At 32.3% G+C, this 22,606-nt stretch overlaps 2 protein-coding genes across 2 annotated transcripts in view; one reads left to right on the forward strand and one right to left on the reverse strand.

The window, feature by feature from the left end:
- LOC133186636 (uncharacterized) overlaps nucleotides 1-8,693 on the forward strand; it is a 121,494-nt gene extending 112,801 nt beyond the window's left edge. The window contains exons 4-7 of the mRNA XM_061321869.1: nucleotides 5,990-6,230; nucleotides 6,326-6,397; nucleotides 7,869-8,105; nucleotides 8,449-8,693. Coding sequence (XP_061177853.1) covers nucleotides 5,990-6,230; nucleotides 6,326-6,397; nucleotides 7,869-8,105; nucleotides 8,449-8,693 — 795 coding nt within the window. The remainder of the gene's footprint in view (nucleotides 1-5,989; nucleotides 6,231-6,325; nucleotides 6,398-7,868; nucleotides 8,106-8,448) is intronic.
- LOC133187000 (uncharacterized) overlaps nucleotides 1-22,606 on the reverse strand; it is a 240,078-nt gene that overhangs the window by 95,211 nt on the left and 122,261 nt on the right. The gene's annotated exons all lie outside the window — the stretch shown is intronic.

Genomic DNA, 22,606 nt, shown 5'->3' on the forward strand with positions numbered 1-22,606 from the left:
CAACTGAGAGATATATACCCCGTATGCAGGTGATGAAGGTATATTGCTGCATAATTAAGGGAAGTTGACGATTGAAAAGTTAAAGTCATCACGTTTATCATAAAGCTTGGTTGTTAGATTACCATTAACGTCTTTTTCAAGTAAAATATCCAAATATGAAACAGATGTGTCAGACTCTGTGGTATCTTTTATCTCAAGCTCACAAGGATATATCGCATCGACATCAGAATGGAAATAGCCATTATTAATTCACAATACGTCGTCGATATATCTAAATGTCGAGTTGAAGGCCACAGCAAGTGTTTTCTTCTTTTGACGTATAAGATTTTGGACAAATTCTGCTTCATATGAATACAAAAAAAGGTCTGCTAATAACGGGGCGCAATTGGTACCCATGGGAATTCCAATAGATTGTTGGAAGACCTGGTCTCCAAAAACCACATAGATATTGTCAATCAGAAACTCAAGCATCTTTTTAATGTCAACTTCAGAGTACTTGTGTGTACAATCAGAATGTTTTTTAACAAAATTGTTTTGCAAATGATGACCCATGACAAGGTAAGTAAATTTACGAGTTCCATTTTTTTTTGAAAAAGCAGCAGTCAATGATATCAAAAAGCCTGGACTTTAATCTATCGTGGGGAATGGTTGTGTATAAAGTTGAAAAGTCGTAAGTTTTTAAGCTGTTGATTTTGGTAAAATCTTGTGATTTCAAATTTTCCAAAAGTTCCTTGGAATTTTTAAGTATCCACATCTGATTTACACCACTTCTCGAATATATTGTTGCACAGTACTCTTGAAGTTTCTCCTTCCCTACTGTTAATATCTTAGTGAGGAGTAAAAAAAGAGGCTTGGTTGAACATTTACTGGAACCCGCTATGTATCTTTGTAAGGATTTTTATGAAGTTTCGGAATCCAATATAAATATGGTAATTCAAATTCATTTTGGTTGTTTGGAATATTAAAAATATTCAAAACTGACATATGATTTGAAGAATGTTTTCCTTAGAAAGGGAACTATGAGTATAAGTTGGATTACCACTTGTAGAATTAAATCCAAATTCCTCTAAAATACATTTAATATAATGAGCCTTACAAACAAAGACAATGTTGTTATCTGCTGATCAAATGAACAAACGGTATACTATTAAGAGTGGATTATGCCCCCAACCCTCCCACACCATCCAGAAAAGCAGAAGACAAGGAAACGAAACTAACTAACAAAAATCAAAATTTAAAAAAATTTAAAAAGAAGAAGTTTCAAAAAATGCCCTGAAAATACAAAAGTAAAGAAATATTTCAAATGGTAAAAAATAGTTCCAATGAAAAAGGTGAAGACAACAAACAGTGACCTATCAAGAAACTGTTGATATCCTTGTTTTATCAACTTGTTTGTCAATAACTTGCCTCGTTTTAGAAATTGTTAATACGCAGAGCTCTTGCGCATCGAATCAACTTAGAGACATAAACCCCATATGCAGGTGATAAGGGTATATTGCTGCAGAAGGAGAGTTGACGATTGAAAAGTTAAGGTCATCACGTTGATCATAAAGGTTTGTTGTTAGGTTACCATTAACGTCTTTTTTCTAGTAAAATATCTAAATATGAAACAGATGTGTCAGAATCTGTGATATCTTTTATTTCAAGCCCACTGGGATATATAGAGTCGACATATGAATGAAAGTAACTATTGTTTATTGATAGTTCGTCGTCGATATATCGAAATGTCGAGTTGAAGGCCACAGCAAGTGTAGAAGTTTTTTTTTAATAAATTTTGCTTCATATGAATACAAGAATAGGTCTGCTAATAAGGGGGCGCAATTGGTACCCATGGAAATTCTAACAGATTGATGGAAGACCTCATCTCAAAAAACTACATAGATATTGTCAATCAGAAACTCAAGCATCAATTTTATTCATCTTCAGATTATTCTTTAAGGCATTATCCATATTTATATAAAGTTGAATAGGATATGCCCTTGAGCCTAAGCTCTTTTGTTTTTAATATGACATCATAATGTGTCTTGGCTACAACTTGTCCTGTGTACTAAGTATGCAGAAAAAAGTAAACTTTCTCTGTAGGATGAGTTCACTGTGTACCGGACACATTCAATGCACCTTGCTTAAGACAACTTCGAGCAATAAACTTGCGTCAAACCTGATTGACTCCGTGTTTTGACTTGTTTCTGTCTTAAAGCTTTAGATTTAACTTTTCAATGGTGCTGATTTGTATTTTCATATGGTGAAAATAACCACAATCATAGCCTTGAAGTGATATCACATTTGTCATCATCAAAGGGTAGTAACCAGAATTTTATGATTTTGCAATTTTCTTTCTTTCATTAGACTTCAAGGGAGCGAGTCCGTCTTGTTTGGATTTTGTTAATAATTGATTATTTTTATAGAAAATTTCAACAAATTCATTTCAATGTTTGTATTAAATTTCTTAGAGTTGTTTTTTAAAAAGCATGTTCATTTTACCATGCCATGCATCGAACGCAGATTAACCATGAATCGCACATTGTGCGATGCATGGAAAATAACTCCTTTTTCCGCATAGAGAAACATGTTTAATAACTTTTTGCAGAAATAAAAAAATATAAACTCAACATATTCAGTGAAAATGCAAGCTATCGATATATGACACCTAGAAGGCTCTTCTAGTGGGCTCTCTTTATTTCCACAAACTAGAAGATGATAACCCCAAGACTAAGGCACAAGTTGCCATATTAAGAGGCATTGCTAGGGCAATCAAAGACTATGTGACGCAACTAAAATCGCTCCACATTTGTGGATCGATAAAGACAATCAAATTAAAATGGAGAATTAATTTTGAAATGAAACATTAAAAATATTTTCATGTCACTCATTTTCAAGCATTTCAGGTGTTTTAAAGACCACAGCAATAAAGGTAGAACTTTTTCCAGTTTAATATATCTTTTGTCTGATGCATGGTGATTTCTGCCTCATTCAAAAGAAATCCGATTTTAATGATATTTTATCTATAAATAGCATAACATTGTGCCTCAAATTCATATCTTATATTATACATATAAAGTTCCATTTATTGTATTTGATCGGTAGCAATATCATTATAACTTGTTCAAGTACGAAAGTGTCCGATGCATCTTGAACTCACAATATAATAGATACGCCTCTTATTCGTTTTTATTAGCTCATTTTCATCAAAACGCTTATACCTAGCCTTAACTCACATGTGCGTAAACATCATATGTATGTGATAGCGGAATATTAATACATATTAAGATAAAGAAAGTTAACTATGGAAAAGCTGAAGACATCTCGTTTGTACATACAGTTTAATTGTTAGTTGGCCCTTATCCTCTATATTCAGTAAAACATTCAAATATGAATCAGATGTTGCAGACTCTGTGGCGTCTTTTATTTTGAATTTATGTCTAGAATGTTATACGATAGATACATTAAGGACCCGATAACGCCTGTATTCTTAGACTAATTAGAAAAAGGTTATTATGATCATTAAGGTGGCTTTATGTAATGTGTGGTAAAAGTCGAACTTACCTCTCAGGTAAGGAAGTTTGGAGTGATTTTCCTCGCTCAACAGATTTGCAGAGTTAGTCTCATACGCCTTCAAGCGTTGCACCGTAGAGGTGGAAAGCTTAAAGAATACAGCATACAACAAGAGTTATCACCACATGCCACTGCAGCTGTAGAAAAATTAAGAATTATTGATGATGATATTACATGTAGTATAATTAATGATATTATTATTATCATCATAAGTTTTCTTACAACTAATAGTCTGAATTTTTTATGGTAATAATACAATACCTGTTGTTTTTTTTTTTCATTAATATATGTCATGCCGAGTTTACAGGGTATTCATTTCAATCTCCGCTTTTTGATAGACTGTATTAATCCTCGGTGCCTGAATCACTTGGTTCACCTGCACAATCCAATTTTCAAAATATATTCATTACATATCCTTTATAATATAAATCCTGCTTCAGTTTGTAATTTAAACATAAAATTAAACATGTTTAACATTTTAATTTTTAAAAATGCATATTCGTTTATGACATCAACACGGAATTTAATTACATTTAGAAAAGGAAAAAGGCACAAGGGTAAACGATTATGTTCATATCTATGTAATTTGTAAAATACTGTAATTAGCCGAAGAATTTGAACTTAATATTCTTTATAAATATCTTAATACTCAGATGCACGATGTTTGTTTCCACTATTCTAAACGATAAACACTAGACTTCTATAGAACTTTGATATTATTTAAACTTTAAAAACTTACAGAAACTTGTTACATGTATATACGATGAGGGGGTTTCCTTTCAAGTAAATGATATCAAATTAGCACCTCTGTCTAACTACAAAAAAGCCTTATAGAATTAATTTTTTTTTTTTTTTTTTTTTTTTTTTTTGGTATTATGCGTTTTTCAAGTTAATTTGACACCCCCACTTCTTTGCTTGGAGAAAGCATGGAGAGAGCATTTTCATAAATACGTAACATACTACATGTAACCCAGACAAGCACTAGTAGCACAGACAGAATAAAAGCAATGTGATTAAATTCTGAGGAATATATACAATTGAAATTTATCGCAGCTCAATGCTGCCGAGAATACCTGTATCGAGTAACACAGAGTGAGTTATTCTTGTCCTCGGAGAAAGTGTGCTTATACTGAAATTTGTTCCGCCTGGCTGACAACTGTACATTGGATTGTTACGATATGATCTCTCTCTAGTGTTTCTTATATCAAGAATTAGAATGCATAAAGGATAGATAATTGAAGGAAAATAAACAAACCGATCAAAATTTTAAATAGCCTTTAAAAAGGCGAAAATTTAAAACTATAAAAGTGTGGCACCAGGTGGATTCGAACACCCGACTTTAAAAAGAAAGTACCCACGATGTAATAGTCAACGCATATATTAACTGAGCTATTCTGACTATAATATTAATTGGTATACATTTGAAGCAGATTGTTAAAATCATTTTCCCTTATTTTTTTTTAGGTTTTTGTTTTTGTGAATTTCGACCCTAGGGCAGGGGTCCCTTAAAAAATCCTATCTTAAATTTTTCCTTCCATCCCAACCTATCAAAATATCACAATTTTATTTCGGGGCAGGCCTGCCCTGAAGGACTTCTAGCCAAAATTCATGCAAAAATCAACGCTTTAACGGAAAAATGGAGTTTCGGCCAACTTTGGAGGTTTATTGTAAAGTTGTAAATGATAAATTTTGGTTGTGAAGTACAAATTTGAAAAAAATAGACATATACATGTACGGTAGAAAACAACAAATAAAGACTGATTTTTAAATGTCACTTTTTCCGGGAAATTGTTCTCTCCTATAGGTCAATTCTTTTGTAAAAGTGAATACATCCTTTGTCAACTTTCTTCGATTTCTAATCTAGAGTAAGCTAAAAATTTATCTATTGACTCTTAAATATGATTGAATTTCATAGTTATTTAGGCAAAGTTAAAATATTTATTAAAGAATTTAATGCAACAGTTTATTTCATATGTATCACTAAACGCCAACATCGCTGAAATATTCGCCATCAGTACTACAGCATGTTTCTTCTGTTATATTGAGTACAATTTGATAGACCAATATACAGGTGTCAAATTACATTTAAATCTATCTTCTTCGTGTCTAGGTATGAGGTCATATTGGGTCGGTTGCTATCAGATTATAAAATTTTCTATTCTATGCATGAATATAAATATGTTCACTGACCAAAAATCACACTGTATACTGATCTAGGAAGCATTCATCACAAAGGTAGTATATAAAGATAGACTTCTCTATAGTCAATGATCTAGGCATTTAATCTCCCATTTTATAAATAAAAGAAATGATTCTGAAATGTATACAATTTTTCTAATTGCTATTATTTTATATTTATATTCATATTGATTGTCAATGAACAGTGCTACTAAAAAAGATTTCGTTTCGACAATTGTTCGTCTCAATCTTTCCCCAGGCAATGGAGTTTTATCTAGCCCTGGTTTTGCTACTTCACGTGGCTGAGGTAGAGACACACACAGAAAGTTGTAAAGACATATTACAGGGGTATCTAACAGGACAACTGTCGTCTGCTCTAGGAGCATATCAAGTAGAAGTTTTAAGAAGGGAATTCAAAAGTTTCACTGACGTCATTGAGGCATCGATGAAGAAATTCAAAACACAGGTGAACGCTACCATACAGAATGAACTCACTCAAGGTATAATGTGACAATATATTTTCTACACACGTTGTTTTGAAATTTATCATTCAATTTTAATAATAAAAATACTTTTTTAAATTTAATAGGTAAAGGAAACAGAAACGTTGTATATACGAGATGGGGAAAGCCAATTTGTCCCTCCAACGCAAAATTAGTCTATTCGGGTAATTAAATTCTATGTTTTGAAAGTTTAAATAGTCATATTTTCATTTCATTTTTAAATGTTTTAGGTATGTCACTCGTCAGCTATAAAGAAAAGTTTAGTCAGAACCTCTAACTTCAAAACAATTTATTATTAATTATTGAAATTCAATTTTTATAACACATTTGAATTAAACACTGCAGATTATACAGCATTTAAATTAAAAAATGCTCACAAAGTCATAAAGAAACAAACTTTATGATGGACTTTTTCTTGCGGATATTTAGAAGAAAAATTCTTCAAATCTACACATTTGTTAAAATTTAATATCTTGGAACTTGAGTCCTACATATTTTACTCAGAAAATATTTTTCGTTACTATATACTTTGAATATTAAACATGTGTTTCAATTTATAGTTTTAGAACAAATTTTACACATTTACTCAACAGACTTTGCCAAGAAATGAAGATATATTAAAGAAGGCAATATAAAATTTACACAGTTTCTGCCCAGGCCTCTATGAGACTTAAAATTTAGGCGCCAACTTGCTCCTAATCAAAAGAATTCAGTCGCCAATGCGAAATTTTAGTCGGCAGGTAAATTCTTCTCTGGCACCAATTTAAAAAATGAAATTAGTCAATATAAAGAGACATATGTCAATTGCTAACTTTTAAACGTCTTTTCTACTCTTAATAAAGATAAAAACTGAAAATGTTTTTAGATCAGTAATTTGACGAACACAAAATAAATTTAAAACGGTCGACAATTTGGCGATGTACAGAAAAATTTTAGGCGCCAATCATAATTTTTAGGCGCCATGGCGACTAAAGTAGTCGCCAATTAGAGCGAGCCCTGCTGCCTGAAAATCACATATTTTGACCAATATCTCAAAATTTACATCACTGACACAAATTTCTTTCTTTCGTTATTTTAAACTACATGTACACGATACTTCCAACCGATCAGCACTCAAGTCATGAAAAGTTTTATACAAGAAAATATTTTACTACATATTTAGATTTTTCCAAACACGATACTATTTTAGTGCAAAAAAGTCACATAATAGGTTTTGCGCATTAATTAGCATGATTTGTTCAATGATAAATGTCATTCAAACTATTTTACGTAAAATAAGATTATATCTATCTAACATCTGATAAAATATGATAAAGATTAAAGTGAATAACCTAAGAGTTACAATTTAACAAGGTCAGTTATTCGTACCATTGCTCAGTAAGATGCACACTGACACCCAATTTTCTCAGCGATTTTGAGCCATTCTATATGAGTACTTATTAAAAAATATACTTTTAAAAAACCTTGATATATTTTATTTCACGAGTGACATACCTTAAAATTTTATTTATTCAGAAATGCTATTCTTATAGACTGAGAGGTTAATTTCTAGGCACATTGTGCATATATGTCGTAGAAAAAGAAACATTTTAAAATAAATAATACACATTACTAAATATATGGAGCATTGCATAGGTTTCGCCGGGGGATCACATTATACTCATAAAGGAGCGGCTGTAGACCCTCTTTGTTTACCGAAGGATCCAGAGTGGGGGGACTACAAAGATGGCGTTGATGGGGCTAAGGCTTATGTATATGGAGCAGAGTATGAGACGAGTACCTTCACTAGTCGCTATGCATCATTAAATCACCATGATGTGCCATGTGCTGTTTGCCTTGTTCAAAACAGATCCATTGTGAAAGTATTTCCTGGTGAGAAAATGAAAATGGATAATTTTGATTTACATTTGTCATTGTAAGTATTGATTGACATACATATATGTACGTATTTTTTTTTCGTCATAGTTTCAAAACATATACTTTTATTAAATTATATTTATGATACTCTTATATCTCTAAAAGAATTATTCCAGTTAAAGCTTCTTATTTTCGATCCAAGAATTTAATGGAGATTCATTTATTTTTATATTTCCTAATAATTGAATTGGATTACGCCTGCCTGTAGCAAACTGTGCATATTTTTTTCCAAAAAAAGTCTTCCAATTTTTATTATTTCAGCAATAATTAATAAAAATGTAAATAAAATTATTTTTAGCAAGAAAAAACTGTTACAAAGGCTGGAATCTTGAGTACCAAGGTTACCTAATGGCTGGGTACTATAATCATCACGCTGGTACATCATACAAGTGTATGGACAAGAATCCAGACACCTTGCCTGGCGGCCATACTATAAAATATGGCTCTCTTTTTTATTTTGTAGAAGGTCGCTGTGGTTCATTGAAATGCCCTCCATATGTTGAGGGAAGAGAATTAGTCTGCGCAGTTTGTTCTAAAAAATGAAGAATAAAAATAATTCTGAGTTCTTTTCTTGATAATATCAGTGGATAAACATGAATTGAAAAAAAAATTGTCACCACCCTTATATTATATTGAGGCCATGTAACAGTTTACATGTGCCGGAAAATGTCTGTGGAAATTTTATATATAATGCAGTATATAATGGACTGTCCTCAAAACACAATAGAATATAATGAAAAGAAGTCAAAAAGCGTAAATATACTTGGATATTGGAAGGTCGTTTTTATAAACTTTTAAACTTTTGGTTTTTGTTGAGAATTATGAATATTCCTGCTGTATGATACATAATCAGATTATTTTATTTGTACAGCTAAATTGATATAAGATAATTTGACTGTTTATAGTAAATTTTATATATAACAATCCACTGAGCGCAAAAACAGTAACTTCAAATAAATCACTGTGTACAAGCTGGGTACTGTAATATATATAACGGTCATCAAGATATGCCAGCCAACCTGATTGGTTAATTTTTTATCTCACAATTTCAAACATTTGTCAATTTATTTGCATTAACCTACAATGATGAGTTAGTATCTTGTGATTGGTCGGCAACAAAATGGCTTTGATTCTTCACAAAAGTACTCTGAAGTTGATATTTATAAAAAGGATGCTAGAGTTCCTTATTCACAACATTTATATAGTATTTTAGATCGGATCCATAAATGAAGAAAATTATTCAATTCTAGCTAATAATCACAATAAAGTGTAACGATAATTTAATGCATTATGAATACCGGTATCTCAAGATGGAGAAAGAATAGTTTATAAAATAATATCTAGAGGAGGAGACAACTTATATCCTGACTGGTCGTTCAAAATAAATGTAATTTAAAATAACAATGGTATAAGAATTTATCTTAACCCAAAGATATAAGTCGGGAATTTTTTTTTTCACGATATATTTCAATAAATGTATATTCGAATAGAGTTTATTTAATAAAATAGTGCCATGGAGGAGTGAGCATCCCCTGCCGACCGGTCACACCCGCCGCGTGCTTCTTGTCATGATCGGGAAATAACAGAAAAATCCGTCGACAATCCAGTGTCTAAATAATGGTCTGACAATTACCCTGAAAAACGTCTGTCCGCATTTGACTCAATGATAAATTGTATTTGCTGATAAGGTCATTGTATCGACCATAGAACTTACGAAATGATGACTTTAAACGAGACTCCTGATATTCTTCTTTTATCAACTTGTTTGTCAATAATTTACCTTGTTTTAGAAATTGTACATACGTAGACCATGCTCTTGCGTATCGAATCAACCGAGAGATATAAACCCGATATGCAGGTGATGATGGTATATTGCTGCATAATTAAGGGAAGATGACGATTGAAAAGGTAAAGTCATCATGTTTATGATAAAGTGTGGTTGTTAGATTACCATTAACGTCTTTTTCAAGTAAAATATCCAAATATGAAACAGATGTGTCAGACTCTGTGGTATCTTTTATTTCAAGCTCACCGGGATATATCGTATCGACAAAGGAATGGAAATAACCATTGTTAATTATTGACAATACGTCGTCGATATATCTAAATGTCGAGTTGGAGGCCACGGCAAGTGTTTTCTTCTTTTCACATATAAGATTTTGGACAAATTCTGCTTCATATGAATACCAAAAAAAGTCTGCTAATAACGGGGCACAATTGGTACCCGTGGGAATTCCAATAGATTGTTGGAAGACTTGGTCTCCAAAAACCACATAGATATTGTCAATCAGAAGCTCAAGCATCTTTTTAATGTCAACTTCAGAGTACTTGTGTGTACAATCAGAATGGTTTTTAACAAAATATTTTTGCAAATGACCAATGACAAGGTTAGTAAATTTAAGAGTTCCATTTTTATTGAAAAAGCAACTGTCAGTGATATCAAAAAACCTGGACTTTAATTTATCGTGGGGAATGGTTGTGTATAAAGTTGAAAAGTCGTAAGTTTTTAAGCTGTTGATTTTGGCAAATATCTTGTGATTTCAAGTTTTTCAAAAGTACTTTGGAATTTTTAAGTATCCCCATCTGATTGACACCACGAATATGTTGTTGCAGAGTACTCTTGAAGTTTCTCCTTCACTACTTTTAATATCTAAGTGAGGAGTAAAGAATGAGGCTTGGTTGAACATTTACTGGAACCCACTATGTATCTTTGTTTATAAAGATTTTTATGAAGTTTCTTATTCCAGTATAGATATGGTAATTCAAATTCATTTTGGTTGTTTGGAATATTAAAAATATTCAAAACTGACATATGATTTTGAAGAATTTCTTCCTTAGAAAGAGAACTAAGAGTATAAGTTGGATTGCCACTTGTAGAATTAAATCCAAGTTCCTCTAAAATACATTTATTATAATGAGCCTTACAAACAAAGACAATGTTGTTAACTGCTTTGTCAGCAGGGACCAGCACGTACTGATCATGTAATATATCTAATTCTTTTTTCACCTCTGGATTATTGAATACAGAAGGATAGATGGTTCTCATATTGCCCCTCAATCTTTTGATGCGCGATTTTAACATACATCTGAAACATTTAATCCATTCTGACAAAGTGTCAAGGTCTTTTTTTCATGTCTGGCCCATCGCCTGGCGTAATCCTCTACAGAATCCATAATATTTATGAAATTCCGACGCCAGTTGAAGGATCGGGGTTCCCTATATTTAGGACCTTTTGAAATTAGTGATCTAAGGTCCTCATTATTAACTATTTACGTCACCAGTAATAACTTGTCCAGCAGGACTCTAGTTATAGGGTGAAGAAGAACATGAAATCGGTGAAGGATTATGTTTCAGATATTCGATATCTAGGCCCTGTAAAGTTTTCTTGTAATTAAAAAGTTTGGAAGCAATAGTCGATGTATATTTGTAGGAAATACAAGGTGTAGTCTTTAATTTGAAATATAGTGGAATACAAGACTGGACCTTTTTGTGATTAAGAATATTACTTATATTAACGGCGTCAATTCCTTTGTTGGCATATTGAAGTTTAAGGAAAAAACGGATTGGTTTAGCTGTATTTTCTTCTGTAAAACGTGGGGGTTTAAAAAGCCTATGATTTGCAATATCCATAATCACAGATCCGAGCCTATATTCTGGTGTCGAGGAATTAAAAAATGGACTTTCCTTGACCTTTTCAAAAAGACTATTTAAAAGTTTCAAAGGGACGGTGTAAAGTTTGGTGCGAATATGATGTAGACCTAACTGTTGATTTACGTAAGGTAGTAATGAATCAAAGGAGACATCATGTATTAAAGGTTTATTGTAAGATCAATGTCCATGATTACGCTTACTTACATCTCTGTGTATGGTTAAAAAGTCCCATCATATTTACATTATTACAATGTGGACTGGAAAGATTTCCAACACTATCGACATTGTCATTACAACCAAAGGGAAAGGCTGTCCCTAGTTTTCTAATCCAAAATTCTTCACGTTGTCTACGGAAAGGTGTACTCTGTGATGGAGTGTTTGTGTGGTGGTAAATCTTTTCTAGAATTCTAACTTTCATTGACAAAATAGAATGATCAGGTAAATTAAAATGCTTGTATAAAAGCTGCTGACCCCCATTATTTATCTGAAATATATGACCTGATATTCTTTTATTAAGTGTTCCCTTGGTTTCACCAACATAAACAAGTCCACAAAGATTACATTCTTTTCCGTAGACAACATTAGAAGATTTGCAGTTCAGATTTTCTGTTTTGGTATAGAAGCTCTGTCCAGTAAGATTACTGGTGAAAGAAGTGTTAGTTATCAAAATGTCACAGGTTTTACAGTTTTTCGCAGAACATTTGAAAATAGAAGACATGGGATCGGAAAAGGAATCTTCAAATATATCTCTAATAGAAACCTTACATTCTTTCTATTTTTTGTATGAACTATTGGTTTCATACCAAAACTTGGAATCTGAAGACTGTATATATGACATATGTTTAATATCTCTAAGGAATATCCTAAGGGCACCGAATGAACTCCTCGAGTCTGTGTCCCTTATAGACTCAAAAGAGTGACGCCTTTTTTATATTGGGCGAGGCGTCTGCCAGTACAATTTCGTTATTCTGTGTACTCATGAATGAATAGGTACCGAACGACAAGTATCCTCGGGGACAGACTGTCCACCAGCAGAAATACATGTTCGGTGGTTAAAATGAAATATGTGGAGATAACGAACAGTATTCAAGCTCAAAAGTCTATTATACAATACAAAATAGGGGCAGAGCAAACACGGACCTCCAAAACATTAGAGGTGGGATCAGGTGCCATGGAGGAGTGACCATCCCCTGCCGACCGGTCACACCCGCCGCGGGCTTCTTGTCATGATCGGGAAATAACAGGAAAATCCGTCTACAATTCAGTGTCTAAATAATGGTCTTACAATTAGTATGAAAAACGTCTGTCAGCATTTGAGTCAATGATAAATTGTATTTGTATCGACCATAGAACTTACGAAATGATGACTTTAAACGAGACTGCCGATTTACTTATTTCATCAACTTATTTCATCAACTTGTTTGTCAATAATTTACCTCGTTTTAGAAATTGTACATACGTAAAGCATGCTCTTGCGTATCGAATCAACTGAGAGTTATATATACCTAGTATGCAGGTGATGATGGTATATTGCTACATAAGTAAGGGAAGTTGACGATTGGAAAGTTAAAGTCATCACGTTTATCATAAAGCTTAGTTGTTAAATTACCATTAAGGTCCTTTTTAAGTAAAATATCCAAATATACCTGCAGTATTGAGGTCATCTATTAATTCCAATATTGCAAGGGCATAACCAAGTTTAAAATCTAAGTTTAATTTATAGTTATTTTCAACACTCTTTGTAGTTTGTGAAAAGTGCTGCGAACCTATATAGATTCCACTCTTTAATTGCTAAAATTACATTTTTTAGACCGTATGTTGAATATTTTGCTGGTCAAGTACATTAAATATTGATATTATTAATTCATTTGCAAGATTTCATCAGGTTCGCAGCACTTTTCAAATATATTCATACTTCTGGAGTTTATGTGTAAAAGCTTGTAAAAGGGTATGCCCTTGCAATATATCGATTTATTACGAGCCTTCTATTACCATTCAATGAATCTGCATACAAATTATACGGCAGTATCGCTTGTCTAAGGAATGAACGGGAAGTATGTGAATAAAACCATAAAATAGACATCACATTCAAGTTAATGGCCTATTATATATCTGCAAATAATATTTTATTTAATTACAAGGTAAATTTTTCATTATATAAAATGAGTTGCGTCAAGCGAAAAGGGACCTTCGTGACATAAACGTAATTACGTCACAATAGCCTTGAGATCCATGTCGCTTTCCGCATTTGTCGCATGGCTTCGTCTTTGTTGTTGTAGACTAAAACTTTGTCGGGGTGGCAGAAGTCTCCCCATGCGATAAAGCAAAACAAAAAATATATTTATGTAATACCTTATGTAAAAAAAATTAAACGCGCCTTTTACTGTCCGAATTAAAATTGAGAAACGTCCTCTATTTATGGATTTACTAGTAATGAATTATTTTTTTTAAGATAATGTATAAATTATTTTAATTTTTGACAGTACTTGATAGTTTTCATTCATGAAATGTACATACTTTTCCATGTACGTTTTTCCTTATTAAGCTCTGAAGACAATCACGTCTTGTGCCTTTCTAGCAGAGCTCCAGATTCTACAGAAAAGTAGTCTCCTACATTTATTTCAGTGTTTATAAAAGGGGAGGGCGGTGTCAAGGACACCTTCGTACATTTATGTAACACATTCGAGGTTGTTTCTCCGTTTGTCGGAAATGCCCGAGAAGTCGCGATTACTCTCAATGCCCAGGGAGTTTGTCGGCAGAAACTTAATATTCGAATCAAGTTCACTGACACTATAACATAGCTGCAATTGCATTTTGTCAACATGAATAAGAATAACATTAATGCAGCAGCAAATGAAACCTTATGTATAGCTATGTCATAAAGGGTGAAGCGGCGAAAGCCATACGAACTTCTGAATCCCCTCTTCTACGCGGTCACCTTGGTGCAACACTCTGATTTCTGAAAACTGTAGGTAATGAAATGTAAAGATAAAGACCAGTGATCATTTTCAAGAGTAATTTGAAATCCTGTATTCATTGTATATAAATAAATTGCAATAAATTTAAACTAAACACGGTAACACTGGGTAAAACTTACTCTGATGAAGTTGAACATCAACAGCGAAGTCAGACATCTAGAATTTAAAATCAGACTCGTCCAGCTGTCAACATGTACATGTAGGCCTATAGTTTCATTTTTCTGATTTTAGGTTTAATAATTTTATTTCATGCAAATAGTTCTGGACTATAATGAGCACATCTTGGGCTCATAAACTTACATAATATTGTATAGTTTAATGGTAAGGTCTAAATTTTTGCGAACTTTTTTTTCATTTGCTAATGTTCGTTTTATAATACAGTTTACATGTACCACAACGGAAAGAGAAAATTCATCCCCAATCCCCCCCTCATCTTTTTCTTTTCTTTTTTTTTTAAGATTTACTTATTTTTCATTCCTTTTTTTTATATTTTGCTTGTTCGTTTTCGTTTTTACGTATTATAATTTTTTCTAGTCCGACCCCTACTACTGGACATTTGCGAAATCGCGTACAGCGCACAGCGGACTTCGGACTTCAGACTTTAAAAGCCGACTTTTCATAGGGACCGGTATAAAAAATTGAAAAAGATCAAGTTACAACAAATCATCTAAAAATGTGAACTATTAATAAACTTAATCGAAAGATAGTGTTGAAATTCTTAGTTTGATTGGTATGATTAGAAAGTTTGCAGAAAATTTATTTATATGTATTAATATGTATATAAATTCAAACATTTTGAACTTTTTCGAAATAACTTTTGTGCATTTGAGTCAAGCCTAAATTAAAATCTCAGAATAACAACAATATTTGGCAGTTAATCTGAAAAGTACAAACAAGTCCTGCTACAATCTCAGCAATGATTGAAACAAACGTTAAATTTCACATTCTGTACATTTTTTTTTAATTTACAAATTGAACGTTGAACTTCCGATGATGACAAAACTTTATCAAAGTTTATGCATTTCCCGCATGGTTTGTTGGTAATTTGAAAAAAAAGTCAATATTAAAAATCTGGTTTTTAATCTCAAGATGAAAAGTACAAATCATCCAGATCTTGGCCAGTTTATTTTATTCATTTATTTGCCATCGAATATACTCTTGCGCATCATTTAGCCAGGGAAAACACAGTCTATATATGATGTATTCTTTCTTTATTATCAGTTATTATTTCAACATGTATGGCATGGTAGATTCGATGTCCCCGCTAAGGTTCATTGAGGAATATCTGTTACAAACTAAGGACGTTCCATCAATTGCGGGTAGTGTACAATTGGGCCCTAGTTGCATCATGCCTCTCCATTTTTCTTTACTTTGCTATTTTTATTTATTTATTTATTTTTTTTTCTTTATTTTTTTATAAGATAATGAACTGCGTGGAATGCATTTGTAAAAAAAAAAAAAAAAAAACTTTCTGTAGAAGCACTGATACTAAAAATGTCTTATTTCATATAAACACGATAGATAATTTCGAAACCAAATTTAATAAAAATAAATAAAATCTTTTGACAACAAACAGAGAATTGTCTAAACTCGAAAATCCCATCTCGGCGGGGGGGGGGGGGGGGGTTAGGTTCCAACGGTACTTAAAAATATGTACCGGCTTTAAAATGATCATTGTAATATTAAATAGTAAAAAATTATGTTCGGATATTCTGTATATAAAGGGCGACTCACATCTATTAACAAAAAATCACTATATTTCTAGAAAATATGAGATCAGGAATCTGCATCCATGTTTCCTGCAAAGTCAAATGTATATCTCGATTCAGTTCCAATTCGATATACATTAGGGCACATAGCACTGTTTCCTTTTTTTCTTTCTACGGGGGGGGGGGGGGGGGGGGTTAAAATATACAGGCTAAATAAATAATACCAAATAATATATACTAATTACATTTAAAGATAGAAGTAGTAAAGAATAATTAAGTAAATTTTAATAAATAAACAAGAAGTTTAACTACTAGTAACTCAAATTCTTACACTGTGTGTATAAATTAGTGGGGCATACAATGTTTTTCTAAACAAGAAAGTTCCGTATTATTTTAGGCTTTCGGTGTGACTTCTGTGATTGAAACACAAAAGTAAACTTAATGTTCCGCATTTATTCCTATTTATAAATGTCACAGAAGTTTGCAGTTTATTCGATAATCATGATTTGAAATTGCCATTGTAGAAATAAATAGGTGATTAATAATTTCTACACTTTGAAATGTTCCCCTTATTTAAAGTCCGAAGTCTGAAGTCTGTAGTCCATTGTCCGCTATTCCGCAAATGTCCACTAGTACATTGAAAGCAGTGTCACATGCACAAGATTACCCCCCCCCCCCCAAAAAAAAAAAAAAAAAAATGACAAACAACCAAAACAACATCTCTTATCAATTTGAACAATTAGATTTAATGCCGGGTCATTCTCTTGAAATTCAAATAAATTCGTGGAGTAATTTTTTGAATGTTACGTCATTTCAATAAAATTTGTGTATCTATTTTTTCTTTCTTATATTTGCAGGGAATCATTAGCATTTGGTAATTGAAAGCCGTGCATACCCTTTCTTAGTCTTGCTGTAAATTTCACAATTTAGAAATCTATCTTAATTTACACAATGCAATTGCAAAATCAATGCCTATTAAATTTCGCCCTCTCAGTAATATTGTCTGATGACTTTTTTTTTTATCTTTGTTAAAACAATATATGTTATTATGCCTCCTCCCTAAAGTAAAATTGTTTCCTATATGTGCCTGTTTACCGCATATAATTTGAAAAATATTTTTAAGAAAAAAAAGGGAATGAAAGAAAATTGAAATTTCTGTAATTAGAATATCCCAATGCGTCAGGTCCGACTTTGAATCCTCCTTTCTCAGACGGAAAAAGATTTAGAATGGAAAGTTGGAACTTTTTAATTGTAATTATGTTTTTAAAATAGCAATCCGTTACTTTTATTTATCTATTTATTTTTGATATGGCGTACATATTATGCAACAATTATGAACTATCGTATTAATCCAAGCACGTATTTTTAGGAGGCCGGGTACCCCCCTCTCCTCCTACTTTTTTCACACAAATTTTTACAATTGAAAATGCTCATTGAAAGGCCGCCCTGCCCTTTTTGTTGCAGTAAAATTAAGATAATGTAATAGTTTATTGAAAAAAATGGTACTGAAAGAAGTAAGAACCCCCCCCCCCCCCCACACACACACACACACTCCCCGAAGTAGGAATTTCGAGTTTTGACAATCTGACATTTTTTTTTGCTGGACAAGTATTTTAAGTTTATTTTCTCTGGGTGCCCCCGACTCCCCCCCCCCCCCTTTTTTTTTCAGAATCCATGCTACGCCCCTGTAATCACAAAATACAAAATGAAAGCAAATTGAAGCTTATGGTGACACATACCGAGAATAAATTAAAGAAATTTCTACCGATGACAGCTTTACATGTATTGTTTGGATTCTCAGAGGTGAGGCCCATTTCAAACCACTTATACATGTATTATATTATAATCATTTACACTGAATACGTAATAGCCTGATAATTTACATGTATGAAACTGGACATACTTATAAAAAAATCATTTTTCTTTAGTGAAATAATGATTAATTTGTACTTTTATAAGTTAATATATCATCCGGGGCCCTCGTTTGGTCACTAAAATATCTTGTATGAAACAACAAAAACTTGTACATGGAGCAGTAAGTGTACACAAGAAAAATACACAAGAAGCTTAATATATTAACAATTTTAGTACATTTTAAATTGGAATAACGTCTGACATTGAATGCTGTCCCACTGATTATTTCGCACCAGGCCAAGAAAACTGGTTATTTTTTACTAGTAATTTTTTAGTGCTGAACAAATTAATTTCCTTCTATAGTGAAATATTATTTGCCATGAAAACAAAATACAAGTTTTTCTTTTTACAGAATTGGACAATATTTGTCTTAAGCAAAATTTATACGAACTACAAGCACCGAGGTAACGTGCTTTTATTCCACGCACAACGTGCAGGGCTCAATTTCCCAGTAGAAGCCCATTTTTTCTCTCTCTCTTTCTCTTTTCCCCATGTAAAAATCTCTATTTCATGTACTGATCTTATTACGTCACAATTTACAATACAATGTGTGTATATTGGATATATTTTTGCATCATAAATCACTGACATACAGGCACGTAGCATCATTGGGAGGGGGGATTTTGTGAAAAACAAAACAAACATGTAAAGCCTATTTTAAAGGGGGCAGATCCTCTAGAATTTCATTATCATTTTCACTAAAAATAAAATGATACGAACATCGTTATTAAAGGCGTGTAAAATAGTTGAAAGTAACAAATAAAAATCCTCGAAATAAAATTTACAAACACATCCTCCAGAAATTGAAGTATGATTATGTTGATAAAAAAACATATTGATGAGATGATGTCGTTGAATATATTCCTTGAAATTTTACTACTGACATGTACTTTGTATTTCAGTAGACATGTTAATGATTCTTGTCCTTGGACAAACATCACTATTTTACAATAAATATATTCATCTCATGATATTAATTTTTAAATACATCTCGTAATATCAATTTCTACTGAATACAAAAGTGGTTTTTGCGATGACGTTACAATGACGTTATTTAACATTTTATAGCGTTATCTTGTAAGCATTGCACTATTTTCATTTTAAGTTTTAATTAGATTTAAGTAGGTATCCAATAAAAATTTCATATTAAAATATTCAGAAGGACTTGCTCTATCAGAAACTGCCAAAAACCAATTTTCGGAAATTTGGTCACGAAGGTCCCTTTTCGCTTGACGCAACTTTGTATAACTTGATCCGCCTCTCACTGCATACAAACACCGTCAAATTTTACGATATGACGTCACATTGACAAGAGCATTGCGATCAGTGAATTGTTTATATATTACTGTGTGGGATTTAACCAACAACAAAAATGCATGCAATAGCAAGTATTGGTGTAGTTTAAAGCTATCCAACAGTTTATAATAGCAATTCATTCTATTTTGTGGTAATAGTAATAGTAAGAACTTCTATTTTTATGTGATGTCATGGTAAGCATTTCCCGTACAAATTATGCCCCGCCTCCTTACTGTAGCCTTAACTGTGCTGCGATGCTCTCAGAATTCTTGTTTAAATTTGCATTACATTTTTTTTACGACAATACACTTGAACTTTTATAAATTTAGAACATATCTTAAATCCGAAGTCGCTTAAGGAATTTGTGAACATGTCCTTTGAGGAGTTGTTCACATTATAATTCCACCTTTGAATAAATTGATCTTGTGACTTTTGCTTCTTCATAAAAGTTCTCAATTTAGAATCCATATTGATACAACCTGTTCGTTCCATTCATTAAATAAAAAATATGTATTACAAAATTAATATATATTTATTATTCTTATTTTTAAACTTACTACAAAAAATGCACAACAGTTTATTCCTGATTCAAGTGTTATTTGTCTCATGGTTGCGTGTTTTTTCAACCCTTTGATTGTTGCTGTTTTTCTTTCTTCCGGTTCATACCGTCACGGTTGTTCAGTCGGTAGAACGCTCGCTCCGTATTCGAAAGGTCGTGCGTTCGAATCACGACCGCGACTGACCAAAGTCGATAAAGAATAAGTAGCAACTGTTCCTTCGCCAGGCGCTCGGCACTTTGAAGTGAAAGTTGCAGGTCCTTCGGATGAGACTTAAAAAAAAACGAGGCCCCATGTAACGGTAGGCGTTGGCACGATAAAGAACCCTCACTGCTCAATGGCCATGAGTGCCGAGTAAAGGTCCTTCTCTGGTATATGACGACGTCTCTGTATGAGTGAAAGATTCTCGAATGGGACGTAAAACAACATACAATCAATCCATTAATCTTCAGGTTCATGCATATAACAAAATATTAAGATTTCCTAGTCATGAATATTATCTTATAAGTCGGCATAAGTTCTGACAAGTTGACATATACATGTAAATATCTTATTTCCATTCATTTTTTTTATAGTTAAATGCAATAGTCTTTCAGGAAATTGATTTCTCCAACAATTAACAATTGACAAAATTAAAAGTAATGAGAATATCATTAACACAATTCAACCACTTGGAATGATAAACATAAGCAACATCAAGTTTATATATAATGTCATGAAGTGTTCGAGAAACTTTCTTTTGTTCACTGTTAAAATTTGTTCCCTAAAATCTATTATTCTTGCTTTTATAGAGACTAACTTGGGTATTCTTCCACGATAGTTCTCCGTATACAATACAATATGGAGAAGATAGAGAATATCAATAGATAGACAAAGTTTTCATGACTTACAATACATACGCAGTACAGTTAAGGTGCCAAATGGAAATAGCGGTGAATTTTTTGGATAGAAAATACATTCTTTATAAGGATGGGCGTTTCTTTTTAGGACTTTACTATTATCGGACAAATGCAATGTTGTTGAAAACTACATGTTTAAGACGATTAGATTTCTTATTTGGACTTGCCACGTGATGTGGCAGTCACGTGATTTTAGCAAATATACCTGAAGTATTGAGGTCATCTACAAGTTCTAATATTGCAAGGGCATAACCAAGTTAAAAATCGAAGTTAAAGATATAATTATTTTCAACACTCTCTGTAGTTTGTGAAAAGTGCTGCGAACCTATATAGATTCTTCTATCTAATTGCTAAAATTACATTTGTTAGACCGTATGTTGAATATTTTGCTGGTCAAGTACATTAAAAATAGATATAGTTAATTCATTTGCAAGATTTCAGCAGGTTCGCAGCACTTTTCAAATATTTTCATACCTCTTAAATTTATGTGTAAAAGCTTGTCATAATTCATTGAGGGTATGCCCTTGCAATATATCGATTTATTACGACCCCTCTATTACCCCTTCAATGAATCTGCATACAAATATACGACAGTATCGCTTGTATAGGGAATGTACGGAAAGTATATGAATAAAATCATAAAATATACATCGCATCCAACAATCTATATTTTATTTAATAACAAAATACATTTTTCATTGTACAAATATAACTTGATCCGCCTCTTATTGCATACAAACTGCGTCAAATTTTACGACATGACGTCACATTGACAAGTTCATTGCGATCAGTGAATTGTTTATATATTGCTGTGTGGGATTTGACCAACGACAATAATGCATGCAATAGTTAGTATTGATGTAGTTTAAAGCTATTCAACAGTTTAAAATAGCAGATCATTTCATTTTGTGGTAATTTGAAGAACTTATATTTTTGTGTGATGTCATAGTAAGCATTTCCCATATAAATTAGGCCCCGCCTCCTTACTGCAGCCTTAACTGTGCTGCGTAAAACATGGCTTTTCGAGTTTTCAAATTGTCGAAGAAGACGGAATTTAAAAGCTTTAAATGAACCCTTCCTATAGTAAATAATACCAAGATACTGAAAGTCCTCCAATATAATGAGGTTTATTATTGTACAAAAGTTGAGTATCTTCCCCTCTTCTATTTTTTTTTATTTATTTATTTTTTTATTTTTTTTTTGGTTGTTGAAAATATGACATTAGTTTTAGCAGTATTAACTTGCAAATGCCATGTTTGAAAGTATAAGTACATGGCATTAAGACCTGCTTGTAATTCTCTAGGAGATTCAGCAAATATAACAGTGTCATCTACATACAGAATTAAAATTTAATATAACTTAAAAAATACTTCATCATCATCAAAAAGTAAATGTGAAATATTACATACATCCGTAAGGTCATTATGACATGAGTGCATGAGACAAAAACT

This window comes from Saccostrea echinata, unplaced genomic scaffold (assembly GCF_033153115.1).
Source record: "Saccostrea echinata isolate AGI-Se365-2 ecotype Australia unplaced genomic scaffold, CSIRO_AGI_Sech_v1 ptg000014l, whole genome shotgun sequence".
Lineage (NCBI taxonomy): Eukaryota > Metazoa > Mollusca > Bivalvia > Ostreida > Ostreidae > Saccostrea > Saccostrea echinata.